The sequence below is a fragment of the Mastomys coucha genome, unplaced genomic scaffold (assembly GCF_008632895.1).
Source record: "Mastomys coucha isolate ucsf_1 unplaced genomic scaffold, UCSF_Mcou_1 pScaffold5, whole genome shotgun sequence".
NCBI classification, from domain to species: domain Eukaryota; kingdom Metazoa; phylum Chordata; class Mammalia; order Rodentia; family Muridae; genus Mastomys; species Mastomys coucha.
Window position 1 is genome coordinate 106562662 of NW_022196911.1, and position 18420 is coordinate 106581081.

Genomic DNA, 18420 nt, shown 5'->3' on the forward strand with positions numbered 1-18420 from the left:
CTCTGGCTGTCCTGGAACTCACTCTGTAGACCAGGCTGGCCTCGAACTCAGAAATCCGCCTGTCTCTGCCTCCCAAGTGCTGGGATTAAAGGCATGTGCCACCACCGCCCAGCCAATATTTTTATTTTTTAAGATACATACTTTTCATGTACATATGTGTGTATGTGTGAGTTTATGGCACCATATGCATGAAGGGGACAATGGAGAGCAGAAGAGGGTACAGAATTCCCTGGAATTAACGTCACAGGCAGTTGTGAGCTGCCATGTGGATGCTCAGAAACTGAACTGGGGCCTTCTTCAAGGAAAGCAAGTGCTCTTCGTTGCTGAGGTAGCTCTCCAGCCCCTAGTTATTTATTTATTTTTAGCTAGATTGAGAAACCATTTCTTTACATTTACTTCTCTGTGTCCCTGTGTGTACACATATGTGGCTATGGGAGAGAAATTTAGAGCAATCAGTTCTTCCTTCCACTATGTAGGTTCTAAGGGTCAAACTTGGGTCCTCAAGCTTGACATAACCTGATACCTATAATTTTTATATGACCAATTTACCTTATGATTTTCTGCATTTTCCATGGCAAAGTAAGGTGGCATTGCAGTAACAATGATTCCAAGCAAAGCTGCTTGAAAATATAGCTCAACTTTAAAAACGATGTCAGTAATTTCCTGAAAGACAAATACAAAATAGAAAATTAATCTGAGGATCACTTTAGAATTTCTTAGAACATCCTGAAAGAGCATTTGAATCTCTAAAGACCTAAGTGATTATGATATCTACCATAGTGGTATGAATGAATAACAGGTTTATTAGCAAGAGTGTTGGATTACACTACCAACCCTGCCACAAATTAATATGTGCGATACACAGTTAGCATAGCCACCAGTGGCCAGACAGAATAAGAAATGCCTAAGCATTTTGGTGCTTTTCATTGACTGTGTGAATACTTTCATGGCTACATCAAATAAGATCTTGATCCCGCCTTTTTTCCCTTGGGAAAAGCTATATCTAAGCCTATTTTCTAAGGATCAAGAACTCCTAGACAAAGGTGACTTGAGCTCCTCTAGCTCCATGCCCCTTGTCACCCTAATGAGTCAAGGAATCAGCTAATCCTCAGGCAGTCCAGTAAGTATCTGAAATCCAAATGCCTGAGACTAAGCTGCCTTTTGTATTATCCCCTACCTCAACAAGTCCATTTTTCTCTGTCCTCCTTCACCCTGACCTTCACACTAGAGACCGAACCAGTGTCTTGCACATGCTAGGTAAGCAAGCACCAGAAGAGGAAATCCTTACCTCGCTCCTACCCTTTCTATGTAAGATGGTACACTTGGGAAACAGAGAAGGCATTTTGCATTAAAACAGAATCCATATGTCTAATAAGCACCCTGGCTCTGGCCACTTTTTCATCAGATGATATAGAAATAGTATATCACTGTCTTATTATCTCTAGTCTTCAACATTTTGATACTTTAGTAAAATTGGTTCGTCTAGATGACAAGATGTCTTTCAATATCTCACTAACTAGATTACACACATATACTCACAAACATACACAAAATTCTAAACAATGTTCATTTTTTTTGTCTACAATTAATATATCATGGTTTCATAAACCTATCAGCATCACAGAAAGCTGCTCTGATCTTGAAGCCAAGTAATCCTGGAGACTCCTAAACTCCCACCTGAATTTTTAACATTATGAGATTTCCATAGATAAACGCACATTTGTGTGTTTGCTTACTTGAATGAATGGGGTACTCCAGATCTGGATAGCTTCAGTCACATTTAGATGGTAAAGATAGTAGTTACTGATGATGTTCATCATTACTGGTAAAGAATAAACCATAGTACTGTTGAAAACAGCAGTAAAAACATAGTCCTATAATTCAAAAAGAAGAGTTATTACATACTTGGCATAAGTATACTAATATTGCTAAGGACCAAACTTTTCTTGCTAACTAACCTTATTAGATTAATCATTTAATTAATGAAATTTTACTAGATGATGTGAAAAACTGCTTCAACAAGTGATAGGAAAAATAGTGACAGCTAAAGATAACTTGGCTTGCAATATGCAGCTATTTTAAGCAGAAATATATGTAAAAATAAAATTAAAAATGCTTACTGGTCATTTACCAGGACATAAAAGCTATCACAAACTAATATAGTTACTTCTAAAAGCAGACTCTATTCATGACTAGTGGGACAGGCTCAGCCAACTGAACTCAGAGCAACCTTATACTGTGTGACATCTTATACTGTGACACGAGGGCACTCACTAGTACTTACCTTTTCGGAACGCACCACATTTAGAGCCGCACTGTGAGGAGCAGCAGACACATAGTCACTGTCATTAAACATTGCCACCATTACGTTCTGGTGTGCGAAAAAGTCAATAAGATCATTGATATCTGAGTCTGGAATTAGAGAATAAGAATAATAAAAATCAGCGTAAGAAAGAAATGGCCAGAGACTTTCAAAAACATTAGGAGACGGTGCTCATTCAAGATCTTCAGCCTAGACACTGTTAGGAGATTGGCTCTGTAGCCAGCTGGCCAAGATTCAAATCCAAGTTGTATCAACTTTCACTGTGTGCCCTTCAAGCAAGCTACGATGATACTAGATCTTAGTTTGCTCCTTTGCCAAGGAGAAGTAAGTATGACTACCTTGTAAGTATAGCAGTTATGCCAATTAAGTGAGTGAACGCACACACAGAGCTTTAAACAGAACCTGGCACACAGTACTGTATAAACTTTACCTGCTGCCTACAAAAACATTAGTAACAGTGTAAAGTTATCGTGAAATTTGACTGAAAAGTAAAAATAACCTATGTGGGTAATTTTAATTATGCCACAGTTGCCAAGTAGAAAACTTAGTTTTCTACCTACACTCTTTAAATGTGCCCCCCAAAAGGCTTGACTCCTCTTTGTGTTTAACAGTATAGCACATCATGTCCGATGAGTAGAGAGGTCCTGCTCTGCCATCACAAAAGCCAGAAACTAAACACAATGAACGTGACTCTCAGAAACCCGAATCTCACAAAGCCAAACACTCTCAGTAACTCAACAGAATGACAGGGCAGGCCAAGTGCCAGTCCTGAATGTCATAAAGAATGATGCTTTCCACACAAAATCTTCTCCTAACCAGGACCTTACCTGATCTCTTCACTTTACCAGAGAGGCTATGCTCTCGAGAAAACAGCTACACTACAAGTGGAATAACCATGTAGTGTATGCTCTCGAAGATGGCTAAGAAAATATTTAGTGTGTCCTCATGCATTATGGATACATATTTCTTACATATACATATATATGTGTGTATACACATCCATATGCTTCATTGTGGACTAGAAATAGGAGTGTGGATCCAAAAAGCAAGAAACAATACTATGGAAAGTAAAATAGAAGAGGCAAACAATGAAGATACTAGAATTTTTACAAAGAAAAAAATGAAATCAGAACAGAAAGATTTGAGATACATGTATTATTCCTATATACACATAAAAACTCAAAAGTATGAGATTTCACAAAAGTACTGTATTTTAGTACTATAAAATACATTTTAAAATGAAGACAAGATTTCTAAGTGAAAAAAGTAAACTGTAAAATATTTTTGAATTAGAGAAATTTTCCATGTTAAATGCATCTTTCCCAGAGAATATTAAGGTTATACATATATCACACTCAGCTCCATAGTAATGAGTACTTTAACTGTAATGAGTACAGTAGTAAAACGCTTTCCACAATAGCTTCAGACTACAGGCTATTATGTAAGTAGATGTCATAGGAAAGCTGATCGTGAATGAATGATTCTTTACTAAGTTTTAATATTTTAAAAACTTAGAATCTTAATTAAGTTAGCTCAAGTCCATAAGTATAAAATAATCTTTTGTCTATACATAACAAATATAATAATATATATAACAATATATAATATAACAATATGCATATTTGTTATATATAACAAGAATAAAAATAGTAAATACAAAATTTTTAACTGCAAACAAGATATTCAAGTGTAGTTTGGGTTGGTTTTGTTTTGTTTTTACGGTTTTGTTTGTTTGTTTTGGGGTTTTGGTGCTGTTTTTAGTTTTTGGTTTTTGATTTTGGTTTTGGTTTTTCAAGACAGGGTTTCTAGCCTTGGATGTCTTGGAATTCCCTCTGCTAACCAAGCTTGCTGACCTGGAACTCACAGATGTTCGCCTACTTCTGCCTCCCTAGTGCTGGGATTAAAGATGTTATCACCCCTCCCAGCTGGATGTAGATATTTATATGTAAGTAAGGCTTACTTTTTAATTTACAATTAATTCTTCAATAGTTGTTGATGAATTTTTAGCACCTCAATGAATACATATATACCATATACTATATACTATATACCATAAACTCTTGCTTAGGAAAATCTTACTCTTAAATTCATTAAACCCATTATGAACTCTGAGATAAAACATGGCAATAATTACTGTTTTTAAAAAGAATCTAATAACAAGTAGTATAAATTAGAAATTTTTATAAATTACCAATTACACTTAAATCAAAACTTTATTTCTAATATCATTAAATATCGATAGGTAAATATCTACTTTAGATTTTACAATTATGGGCCGTGCTTGCTTTATCTTTAAAAGGTCTGAAAGCCCAGTCTCTGAACCTGATTTACCCCTCCCCCCATCCACAGCCAACACACATTCACAGACCTTCACACGCGCTCACCAGTAGAGTTCTGGAGCAGCAGGCTTGTTCTGTATTTATGAGGTTTATCTCCAGGCTTTAGGAAATACAAGTCTGGAACAAGTTTGATGGGAACCACAGCATTTTTAAAAGAATGATGGACCAAAAACATAAAAATCTGAACTGCAAAAAAAATTAAAAGCAGAAGCAACCTGAAAGAAAAAATAATACAACAATATATGTTAACATACAAATCTATTAGATACTTCATTCATATTAGTATAGATTCAATACTCAATTCAAAACAACAAAACAAGAACAAAAGCAAAGAAAAATAAAACCTTCTTAAAAATCTGCTACCAAAAATGACTTAACAAATATTTTTTGTTTTGAACTCAATGTCTGTGGCACCTCAAATTTACATAATGCAGCCCTAATCCCTAGTCTGGTGCTATCTAAAGACAGGAACTCTGGGAAGCAATCTAAATTAGATCCGACCCTTACAACAGGATCATCACCCTTACAAAAGTGACAACGCCAAGCATGTGCTAGTGTGCTGCTTTGCAAACACAAAAAGAAAGCCCTAAAGCATTCAACGAGATGGGAGCTTTCTTCAAGGAAAGAGCCTTCACCATGCCAACACTTGGACGCCGACTTCCAACCTCCAGATATACTCAGTGCAGAGGATTTTATTACAGCAATCTGAATTAAGTGAATTAAGTCATGCTTTAGCAAAGTGATATTCAACTAAATAAGTTAAAACACGCTGACTTAAATATTTTTTCAGGGCAACTGATACAGAAACAACCAGATACTTGGCCAGCATTTATTTTATACTAAATGAACTTGGTCAAAACCTAACATAACTCCAGAATATTTCAGACATGCTGAATGTTCTTCTTATTAAATTTTATTCCCACAATCATTTCAGTTCTAAATGGAGAGACATGTGCCACATGAAAGCAGGTTGATATTTTCCATTAGTCATTCTTAGACTGGGGGGAAAAGATATTAACTGGGAGAAAAATTATGCAGCTAATTCTTTACATCCTGAGTCTATTAGCTATATAACTTTCTCATTGCTTCAACTTTCTTCATCTAATAAATAGGGATAAATTTAACTTTCTTGCCATTTACTAGTAACAATTATAAAACTTAATGGATGGGAAAATTATGAAATTATATAAATTTAAAATAAAAATTTAAATGTAATGACAATAACTCAAAAATTAGACATTAGATAGTAGTATTACTTGTCACTTCATTATTTTAAAGATGAAATAATACCAGTTTAGGAAAAAAGGGTAGAGCTGAGCATAATAGCACCCATCTATAATCTCAGCATTTAGGAGGCAGAGACAGGTGGATTTAGATGAGGTGGAGGCCAGCCTGGTCTACAAAGTGAGTTTCCTATAAGCCAGTGCTACAGAGTGAGACTCTGTCTCAGCTAGATTAGATTAGATTAGATTAGATTAGATTAGATTAGATTAGATTAGATTTATAGACAGATAGACTGACTGACTTACTGACAGATGATAAGAATGAATAGAAAAGATTAAAGTACCATGGCTGTGTGGTAAAATCGATGTGACTGGGAAACTGTCATTCAATCTTTCAGAACTACAAAGCTGTGTACACTTCATTATTTAAATGTTTGGAGAGCAAATTCTATTTGTAACCTCTAAAAGACAGGTTTTCAGGAGAATGATAATTATACTTACACAGAGCGCGCTGATTTGTTTTCTCGTTTCAATGAGAGGAAATGAAACTTCGCTATTGTAGACACTTGCTGCTTCCAAAGGCTCATGGTGCTCACTAGAGCAGCTTTGGTTTCAGAAAGAATAAGTAAACTCTGTTCCATTTCATCAAAAGATTTTGAATCTGTTTCTTCCTCCCGTGGCTGCTGTGTGAATACACTATAATCTATTTGATATAAAAGTACACAAAGAAACAAACCATTTTGGAATGTTTGAAATAGAAAGATCAAAAACTAAGACACGTCAATGCTACAGCACATATCTGGAAGTGATGTGGAACAAAAATGGAACTCTTACACACTTTGGCATCATCTACTGATGTTGAATATGTGCTAAGTTTCAGTCATAAAATTCTCAGCTCAGCATCTCATCGTACACTATGCAGCTCCGCTACGCTCCATCTTGGCCACACCACCCAAGATGCTCTTGGCAAGATTGCCACTTTCTTCCTCACTATGAAGTGCTCATACCATCCTGTTTCCAAATTATTTCTTTCCTTACTTTACTCTGTATATTTGACAATCAAGAGTCCACTTTCTCTTGCATCAAAGACAGCTTTTTCTAAAACTTTGCTTCTCTGTCCTTTTATGAAGAAAAACTCACATTGCCAGGCTTCTTTTCTCCCAGCTGCTCCCATCAGGGACCCCTCCCACCAACTCTTCTCCCCATCCAAGGTCTCTTCCCTGTCTCCATCACAGCATCTTTGTGACTTCAAGAGTTCTAGCTCGAGTCCTTATACCTCACTTAGCTTGTGATGCACCTCAGATGGTGAAGGCAAACACATGTCCTACCTTTCTGTAAACCTACTCCTCTGTTCTCAGGAAGTGGTAACTACATGCACTTCTCAACCAACAACTTGGGAATGACTCTTGATCCTTCTCTAACAAGCCTCCTTGGCAAACCATTATTGCTAAGATCAGCCCAACACAAATCCACCCTGTGCAGATTTTCCTGCCACCCTAATTTAAGCCCAACTTTACACACAAGTTTCCTGACTGATCTGCTCTTCCTTCACACTACTGCTATCATTCAATAACTAGAAATGCTTTTCAGTGCTAGACATGAACCCAGAGTCTTGCAGATGCCAGACAAGGCCTGTATCGTGGGGCTACCTTCCCAAACAAGAGTGTGCTCACTAAAAACACAGACCAAGGATTACCTCTTTTGCTTTAAAGCCTTTGACCCTGCATTCACAATTAAAGCAGGCTCTTCCTAGATGTTCAAAGGCAACAGCTGACCCAGCCCTCTGGCCACTCTGACAGCAACGCCAGTCACTTCCTCCATGGTTCCCACCATGGTGACCTGCTTTTTGTCCCCCAAAGACGTCTAATTAGTGTCTTAACACCTGACAAGTGGAAACTTTATTTATCCAGTATATTTTGCCCTAAGATGTTTGCATGCATGAATTCTTCTGGTGATTCACATCTCAGTTCAAGCATCTCAATAAAGCCCTCCCTGAAAATAAGACCTTCCAAGAATATCACGTCACTTCCTCCATAATCTCTATCACCATTAGCAATATTTCAATTACTAATTTACTTCTGCCCTTGGCTCCACAAGGCAACACAGACTTCATATGCTTGCATAATTAATTCATTTATTTATATAATTATTTGTATTGTCCAGTTCGTCAACTGCTCTTTTTAGCTCTGTTTTTACCTGCTTGGTCAATTTCTGCTTCAACTTCTAGCTTTAAGAATACATCTTCCAGTGTTGTCATGGAAACACCATAAGAAATAACACCCAGGTTTGAATGAATGTCTAGAGCAGAAAACAAGCCTAAAACAAAGGAGAAAGAGGTCAAATGATAGAGAGCTCTCAGAAGTGGGATAGATGGAGGAGAGATGGTGCAGAAGTTAAATTTAAAAGCACATGTGTCCTTCCCTGTCCCCAGGTTGGGGTGTCTCACAACTGCCTCTAATCCAGCTCCTAAGAATCTGGTGCTCTGAGAAGGCTCCACAGGCATCTGTACTCACCCACAAACACACACAGTATAAAAATAAAATCAATATAAACTGATCTACAATGCCATTCAAATCATAAAAAAAAAATCTAAAATGCCATTCAAAACTGGGTATGAGCCAGGCATAGGTTTTCATGTCTATAATCTCAGAACCCCAGAGGCTAAGGCAAGAAAACTGCTAGGAAATTAAAACTAACCCAGCACCACACGGTGAGCTCCAAGAGAGCCAGACAGCTTGGACTGGAGTCTAAGATCCTATCTCTAAAACACAACAACAGCAAAAAATAAAAAATAAAAACACACATGCAAGAAAGAAAGAAATGAAGAAAGGAAGGAAGGAAGGAAGGAAGGGAGGAAGGAAGGAAGGAAGGAAGGATGGATTAAACTTTCTTAGCCAGCATAATGGTACTCAAAGATTTTGGTGTCAAGATTCTTTTAACATTATAAGTTACACAGAATGCCAAGGAAAATTTGATTTTTGGAAAATATTCATTAGAACTTAACATGTTTTAAACTAAAATTAATAAATATTTTATAGCACTTAAATAATAATTCTAAATTAAAATAATTACTTTGTAATTTATTCTGAAATTAGAAATTATTTGAAAACACATGAACAGCCTCCCTATACACATATACACTAAACAACAACAAAAAGAAAACCACACACGCACACGCACACACACACACACACACACACACATACTTCATCTTCAGGAAAGTTACAAACATTCTGCCAGTTTTAACCCAGGGCTCCCACTGTACAACTGGCTGCGCAGACTACACTGGCCTCATGCCTCTAGCCATCTTCTACCTGTCTCTGCCCTCAGTTACCAAACACACCTAATTTTCTTGTTTTCTTAACAATGTACACATATTTACCTTTATTTCCATTATTTAAATTAACAAATGATAGGTACATATTATTTGTAAAAGCAAAAATCGTGCATATTATTAGTATGCAGTACTTCAGGGTCAAAGACAAGTTTAAGCCAAAAAACTACAAACTCTGACCATCTGGGACTACTATACAGAGCAATAATCCAAAAAGGCAGAGAAAAACCTATTCCCAAAACAAAAGCTCTATTCAACCAAGAAAGTGAACAAAAGAAAAGAAATACCTGAAAATTTGTCCATGTCTTTGAAAGGCAAGCTGTACACGAGCTGCTGGTCATTCTGCTGCAGCAGAGCGGCGGCGGGTATGTGCTGCCTAACCAGTGAGGACAGCGACTCTGTGGCACAGTATCTATCTATATACATGCTAGGAAAAGCCAAAAGCGGAATGTATGATTAGTCAATAAACTATCAATCAATTCTGAAGGTTCTAAACTATATCACTAGCCATGGCTAGGGCACATTATAGCAAGCCCTGCAAACAGTAACAGTGGGCTAAGCATAAATACAAACAGAATAAGGTCACAGAAGAGCATTACCTCAGGCGGTAGCCGATTCCCCATTTACTTTTTAGGAAAAGTGAAGAACCAACACATTTCAGCATTCCTTGTGATATGACAGCTTTCCTGTCTATGAAGTGGAATTAACATTTCAATTTCTAAGTTAGTAATACATACATAAAAGTATTACATCATTAATCATCATGATAACTTTATAAAGAAGATACTAGAATATCATCATCTATTTTTTCCAATGATAATATTGAGAGAAGACAAGTACACATTGCTTAAAAATATTTCATGTAGCTATTAACTAACAAAGCCAAGAACTATCCTCACAGCCTGGCTCCAGGGTACATACTCCAAGTAGCTCAGACCTCCTAAAAGAACCTAGAATACAAGAGTTTCCATGCTTCCTTTATAACCAAGTGTACAAAAAAAAGGAAACATAATAACAAAAATAAAATGTTAGTTCATTAAATTCTTTTTGATATAGATACTAATGAAGAGATAAGTGATTTATCCATTTACTACTATGCAATCAGCTAGAAAAAGAAGTTATAGTATTTTAAACTCTAGAACTTTTGTCCTGGGTGTTAAAAACCAATCCCAACATATACAATTTTAACATATATATATATATATATTAATAAATATATAATATATATTTAATATATATGTTAAATATATATATACATATATTATTTAAAAAAATACACAAAATGGCTAACAGGCCAGTGAGAGTTACCTTAGAATGACCTGCTTACAAAGCTGGCCCTTGACTAGCCACTGGGAATCTGGTTGTGGGAAGGTGGTTTCAATTAGTGTCAAAGTAGGCATGGAAAGCCACTCTGTCTCAATGCGGCACACAAACAGTTTATGCTGAGCGCTTGCTTCCCTGGCCTTCTGGAGTGGTGCTGTGTTAGAAGAACAGCTCTGTGGAGCAGCACACACAGGACTTAAGGGCCACTGACCTTCTGCTAAACTAGCAGACGGTGGTTCACTGCATTTGCTTACAAGTAAATCATGGGGAATTTAAGGACTCTGGAAGGCTCGGGCCTGCCCTTCCTCCAGACTTTGGCCCTGTGATTTAGTCCTTTGCTAATCTTGCTTCATAGCCTTTTGCAATAATAAATTAGTACAGAATGAGTATGGGAAATCTTGTGTGAGTTCTTTTGAGAAATCACTGAAACAGGATGATCTGGAAAAGACTGAACACAGAAATAAATAATTTTTAATTTTTAAAACTTTTGTTTAGAATATGCATCATCAAATAATTCTTTCTTTGTTCTTCAGGATTTAGTATTTCCATGTTTATCTCCCTTATCTTTTATAGTAAAGCAAACATCTCACCGGCAAGAATGTCGGCCTCATCCATGAAGTGAGTACTAAATACGGTCACTCTGTTAGCCTTTCTGTATTTTAGAAGATTCCAAACAATGTGGCGAGAGCAGGGGTCCATGCCTGCTGTTGGCTCATCTAGCAGGAGTATCTGAGTGAACAGGGGTGTAAAAAAGGCAAAAGAAACGAAATATTGAAAATGTATGTGGATCCTGGCAATTTTTTCTATTTCAAGTTAATATTTTCAACAAAAAAAAAAAATCTCTCTTAAAGTTTGTATAAATGTTTAACATTGTGAATGAATCTTTTCCTTAGTTATTTATATATAAGACACTGGTATGACAATCAGACAAAAAGTGGCAAAAATAATAAATCTCTTGCTATATATGATTAACCCTGTAAGTAGAACAATAGATTTTGAGAGGCTTTCTGAGGGGCACTTTCATGCTTCAGCAGAAAGGAGGGACACAGCAAGGCAGTGCTTTCCATAGGCTCTCTGCAGTAAGCACACACACGAGCTTAACACTGTATATAAGGTGAAATTGCTTCTGCTTCTACAGGCATAAAAGAAACACACAGAAAATCACTGCCCCAGATAGTAACTAACTCAAGTAACCCCTTAATTTTTGTTTTGTTCTAACTTTTTAAATTTCTTATGTTTTATACATATAAGTATTGTGCATGTATATATGTCTATGTACTGCATGTATCCCTAGTGAACCACATGCCAAAAAACTGTATCAGAACCCCCAGAACTGGAACTGGAAACAGCTTTAAGCTGCTATGCCGGTGCTGGGAATTGAACACAGGCCTTCTGGAAGAGCAGCCTGTCCTCTTAACCACTAAGCCATATCTGTAATCTAGTACTATTTAAAGTGACCTCATCAATGAGATTAACACTATATTTACCTTTGGATTCCCAAGAACTGCAATTCCTAAAGACAGCTTTCTTTTTTGGCCACCGCTTAATTTTTTTGCTTGATTATCTTTGATGGCTTGCATGTCCAAATCCAGTAAAACTTTCTGCACCTGTAAAAGTAAAGTGTGAGCAATTTTCTATCAACAATCATATCATTTTCATAGTCATCAAAATTAGTTTTTATATATTTTAAGTTCTGAAGTACTATTTTAAGCATCATTTAAGCAGTATAATTTTAAAATTATTTTTAGTATCAACTTCAAAATGTTAAGTGAAGATTACTCAATTTTTACAAATATTATATATAATTTTGAAAATAATAAGTAACAAGGTTCTTTGGGGAAAGTGTGCTTTGATTTTGTGCCTTGCTGGATGAGGATGAAGGCTCTGAGGTTCTGAGGCACGGAGAGCAGCAAGGGGTGAGGGCAGAGCAGAAGAACAGGGTGGGGAAGAGTTTCCTCAGGAGGAAAAGAAGGTCATTCACGTGTGCTACTGTCCGCACTCCAAACCCATCCAGTTCTTCAGATGTTCTCTTTACTGACCTAGAGGGGCTTTATGTTTAGATTTTCAAGCATATTTACTGTATAATTATTATAAAGCATATTAGTATGTATGAAATACAGTGATGGTTTATATATAAATAACATACTTCTTGAATTATATTGTTGGCTGGTATTCCTTTGATTGAAGCCAAAATTGATAAATTTTCTTCTACTGTCAGGACATCAAAGTTTATATCTGACTGTGGACATATGCCAATCATTTTTCTTGCTTCAAACATTTCATCTATCTCAGAGACTCTGTGTCCATATATAGAAGCAAACCCTAAAAGCAAAATATTTAAATTTACATTAAAGACAGTGAGTGTTAAAAATGCATGTTCTGATGTACCTAATAGCTTACTAATTTTGTTAAAATGCATATGCAAAGCCAGAATTAATATAAATTTGGAAGATAGGTTCTCACTTTGATAGTACTGGCTGTATATTTTCAACTATATCTCAACTTCATTTTCCTTCATTTCCAAGGCATATTATACAGTGGAAAGAGCACTAGTCACCTACAAGCTTAACATAAAACATATATATATCACTACATTGACAGTGTTTATGGTTCAAGCACAATTCCTTTCACATCCAATACTATGAGACAATGAGCAAGCTCTGTAAATCATGTACAAGCTGGCTGTATAGTTGGTCTTGAACATCATAATGCCTTGAATTTCACTATCTTATTTCAACTGAATCAACTGATAATCTAATTATCAGATTTGAATGATAATTTGCTTTACTTAAGAACTACTAAGTCAATGTGATAATGCATGGAGAACTCTAAAAGTCATGTGTCTAAAAGTCAAAGTGTAAGATGTTATGTCCAAGAGCATCTCAAGTAAAAATGAAGAACAAATCAAACTAATTTTGAAAGTTAAGTCATTTACAAAATTGAAATGCAGAGTCAATACAATCTGGCCCCTTTATGATAAAATTTATTTCACTGACATTATTCAGTAATTACAGAATACTTCCACACAGGGTTTACACCTATGACATAATCCCAGGCCACACAGAGTTCACACCTACGACATAATCCCAGGCCAAGATTATTCCTTTGAGGTCCTGTTGTTTAAGTTTGATTTGGAACACAGTGTTAGTAGTTACCCTTCTTTCCTTTGGCTGCATAGTGAGCTATTTGTGGGTTTTCCAATGGTAATCTAATTTCTAATTAGTTACTGATTTATTCTTCCATGCAAGTAAGAAATAAAAATATGTGCACATATAAATATGTGGTGGAAATGGTATATAAGATAAATTTTCAAGAAGTAAATAAAGTTAAAAATTATAATTTTTGCTTTAATAAATATAATGGAACCAACATTTTATTTTAAAAAGTAAGTATATATAGCATGGAAAAATAACATATAAGCAGCTCACATATAAACAGCTATTCCAAATCGCTGACTTAAATCATCTAGTACACGCAAAGAGGACAAACAATTGCTCCATACTGTGACTCCTTAGCTGATAACACTAAAAAAAATAGGAGATTTTTTTTCTCAAGTGAGAAAACTCTTACCATCAGAAGGTGGGCACAGTCCACACAGAATATTCATCAATGTGCTCTTTCCTGTTCCACTGTGGCCCAGCAGTGCAGTGATCTGACCTTCATATATGTCAAATGACAAATCTAGTTCATGGAAAAAATAAGGCTCAAATTTTTATGTATCTGTTCAGCTCTATAAAGCAATTCATAATTCCACACAATCTTAACAAAGACAAACTTCAATGCATAAAGTTACCAACCTAGTTTAAGCAGATTAAGTAGTCTGGACATAGTCAGTGATATGAATAGCAGGAAATGTAAAAAAAAAAGTCTGTTATTGATTTGGTCTGACACTAAGAATTAAGGCATATACAAAATATTTGAAGGTTTTCTGTGTACTGACTTCTAAGTGTTGTCAAGGAAATTAATACAGAAATTTATCTCATCAAGGTATCTGAAGATAAGTTAAATAAGGTGGAACAAAAAGAACAAAACAAGGAACCGACACCAGAAGCTAAGAACATAAGCGAGTACAGAAAGTTTCATTTTGTGTGTGCAGATGCTTTGGCTGCGTGTGTCAGATCTCTGGGAACTGTGGTTACAGGCGACTGTGCTCTGCCATGTAGGTACTAGGAATTGAACCCAGGTCCTCTGGGAACAAGACAGTGCTCCCTGCGCAGGCCAGTATGGAGTGCTCCTCCATGGTCTCAGCTTCAGCTCCTGCCTGCTCCTGCCCTGACTCCCTCATCGATGGACTGACGTGTAAGATGAAATGAACCCTTTCCTCTTCAAGCTGCTTTTGCTCGCAGTGTTAATCACAGCAGCAGGAACCAGAACACATGGGCTATTGCCTTACTGTTGAACTGTGAGGCACTTTAAAGTATTATAGAGACAAGCACTTTCCTGGACACAGGATTTACAGATGTTTCTTCCAACCCAGGCCTTTTTGCGTTTCCCTAGCAGTGTCTAACGAGCAGCAGGAGACTTTGACTTTCAACTGGCTAAAGCTCACGCTTTCGGAGTCATACCTATAAAACTTTTGTTTAATCATGTCTCAAAATACTTGTCGTGTCTTTCATTCTTTGGGCCTCATGTCACCTTAAGTTTAGTATTTGGGTGTATGGCTCATTCTCCACTCACTTTTATCTCCAGTGCTCAGCATGGGTCACAGGTCATGTCTTTTTAGTTTTTGTTTTATTTTAAACTTTAATGAAAATTTAATTATTTATAAAATATAAGTAATATTTTTGTCTTCTCTATTTCACTGATTTTTCAATTTCTTTTATGCCAAAATTACACTGTTCTGACTACTATAGCATTTATATGAAATTTAAAATAATGTAATGTTAAATTATAAATTTGTTAGGTATTTTTCACATTTGTTCTGGCAATTCTATATCATTTGCATATATATATATATATATATATATATATAATTTCAGAATCCATTTTTCAAAACAAACAAAAAATCTAATAGAATTTTGTCTGAGTATGAATCTACAAAATATGGATAGAATCCACACATATACATTCACTCTTCCAACCTTTAAACATGGTATTTCTATCTGTTGAGTTCTTGTCAGCAATAGCCTGTACTTTTTAAGATACAAGTCTTCTACATTTTTGTCTGATAAGCACAAAGTATATTGGTATTTTTATTTTAATTTTCAATTCCTTGGTGGTAGAATGCAGCACACAATGATTTTCTATATTATCTTATATTATCACCTTTCTAAACACACTTCCAGTTTCACTATATTACTGCAGAGATTGATCGCTTCATCTGCCTCCATTACAACCTAGGTATCTCTTATTTCCTTCTCTTGCTTCTTGGCCTGGTGAAGTTGAATAACTCACACTGGAGGTCACAGATTTAATATTAAGTAAAACAACAGAAGAATCATTTATCATTAACGGCACTGCAGCCAGGAATGATGAGACTTGTGCACTGGGTATAATTTAAGAATTGTTTATGCTCATCAAATCATACTGTTCATAACCAAAATGAAGGCTTCACATTGGAATAGAATATTTGAATACATTTATCTAACAAAGGCCATGAATAAAAAATATGAAAAATAAAAACCTTAAGTAGGTACTTTAAAAAAAAGAATATTCAAATGTCCAATGAAGGGATGATAAGGAGCATATTTACTGGGCCAATGTAAAATAAAACCATACTAACATACCACTGTACCCTACCAGAATACAGCCACATGAATTAAAAATGTCAGTGTGTAAGTATATTTTACAGATCGCAGAAGATGCTGACATATTGCTAAATACACTCCAATTCTCCAGACAGACTTCACAAAAAAAAAAAATCTTACAAGATAAATAATACCTATACATGTACACAATAATAAAATATAATAATAATTGAACCAGAATAAAATATAAGCTGGTTCAAATTGTTAGGCATTTTCTTTTGGACAGTACATCCCATCACTTCGTAGTTTCAGAAGAGTGTTGGTCCAGGACTGGAGGGAGGGACAGTGATGTGTTTGCTGAGGTCTCCAGCAATTGCTAGGCATTTTCATGTCAACAGATACTAATCTCTGACTTTCTAATCTCCATGCCAAAAGTTTTATTGTCAGCATTGGTCACATAAAGCATCTATAATGGGAAACCAGCAAATCTTAACAGATAAATTTAACTTTTACAACAACGATGCAGACTGGTTCTCTGTCTGTACTATGATGCTATGGACTAAGTCCTGGGCCGGCTACTTACTTCTCAAAGCCTCCACATTCTCATTTTTCTTTCTATAGGCTTTCTGAATACCACTTATTCTGAAAAACACAGATTCATATTAAAATTATATATGAAATTTTATAATCACGTGCTAACATATATGACATTTTTATCCAAACTGTCTTGTTTTAAATTATAACGTGTACATTTTGAACTAGCTATACATCCCTAGCAATGCAATGCACTTTCCACACGATGAAGGCAGGGTTGCACACGCAGAGTAAAGTTATTCAAAATTCCTATTTAATAGGAAAAATAATAAACCATTTTCCTGCTAAAACAAAGAACCAAGGAACACTGACATGAAGGACAAATTGTCTAAAGGCACTGCAGGAATGATGCCACTTCAGGCATCGCCCACTCCATCTCAGGCAGAGACAACTGAAGTTGTTTCAAGGAATTTGCAGATTATCCTCATCTTTCATTAATCAAATGCTTCTTACATTAGTAAAGGAGATATAAACTAGAAGCCATTTTGTGTAAGTACTACCAAACTGCCTACATGTGGAATTTCTCATCCCATATCCTCTATGATAGGGTAACATAAGATTTAAATGTCACAATTTCCATCAACAGTTCTACTATACCTAAAAATTAAACATACCTTATAGCTTCTTTTCCTATAAATTCTGAAGAAACAGGCTCAACAATTTCATTGAGACTAATATTCCCATTAATGTTGCCTTCCGATAACTCCTTATAGTTTCTTTTGTTTTTTGACCAATATGATGGCTTTAGAAAGTACAAAGATGACCTCCTCAAGCCAAATTCCCCTAAAAATAAACATTGAAACCTGAGTTATACGAATTATTTTTGGAAGCATATTTAAATCATAGTAAATAACCTTACTTTAATTTTAAATTTAAAAGTCTTATTACATGGGTATGGTAGCACTCCTTAAATTCAAGTACTTGGGAAGCAGAGGCAGGCAGAATTCAATGCCAGCAGAAGCTACATAGCAATCTCCAGACCAGCAAACCTTGTCTCAAAGACAAGTAGTATAAATTAATTAAATAAAGTCATATTAACTAGTAGTTATCATATTATACAGGCCTGGAATATAGAAAATATAACTACTACAACAAAAAAGAGACCAATACCAGGCAATGGTGGTGCACACCTTTAATCTTAGCACTTGGGGGAAAAGATGGGTGGATCTCTGAGTTCGAGGCCAGCCTGATCTATACAATGAGTTTCAAGATAGCCAGGGCTACACAGAGAAATCCTGTCTAAAAAAAAAACAAACAAACAAACAAAAACAAAGAGGCTATGAATTTGGGGCAGTTGGGGGGTGGGGGGTGGACATGGAAAGAATTGGAGGAATGTGAAAGGAGACATGATATAATTGGTCTTTAATCTTTAAAAATAAAGCTAAATTTTAAAAAGATAAAAAGTGTTTGGAAATTTGAGGCTGCTTTGGATCTTGGAGGGTAAAATAAAATAGTTCAAAAGGATTAATATAATGAAGAATTGAGTTATAAAGTGAAGCTAGACTGTCAAAACAAACATCTCTCTGTTACACAGTCTCTTCATGTTCATGAGGGGCTAGTGAATACACAATATACTATATATTGTAAATATATGCAC

The 18420-nt window shown here is 35.7% G+C and overlaps 1 protein-coding gene across 2 annotated transcripts in view; it reads right to left on the minus strand.

The window, feature by feature from the left end:
- Positions 1-18420, minus strand: part of Abca5 (ATP binding cassette subfamily A member 5) — a 71877-nt gene that overhangs the window by 26495 nt on the left and 26962 nt on the right. For both annotated transcript variants that reach the window (XM_031350953.1, XM_031350954.1), the window contains exons 10-23: positions 17438-17606; positions 16813-16871; positions 14113-14223; positions 12689-12864; positions 12030-12149; positions 11133-11271; positions 9819-9909; positions 9507-9646; positions 8082-8201; positions 6387-6588; positions 4708-4877; positions 2285-2412; positions 1737-1874; positions 550-663 (exon numbers count right to left, since the gene is read on the minus strand). In XM_031350953.1, the coding sequence (XP_031206813.1) occupies positions 550-663; positions 1737-1874; positions 2285-2412; positions 4708-4877; positions 6387-6588; positions 8082-8201; positions 9507-9646; positions 9819-9909; positions 11133-11271; positions 12030-12149; positions 12689-12864; positions 14113-14223; positions 16813-16871; positions 17438-17606 (1877 nt within the window). The remainder of the gene's footprint in view (positions 1-549; positions 664-1736; positions 1875-2284; positions 2413-4707; positions 4878-6386; positions 6589-8081; positions 8202-9506; positions 9647-9818; positions 9910-11132; positions 11272-12029; positions 12150-12688; positions 12865-14112; positions 14224-16812; positions 16872-17437; positions 17607-18420) is intronic.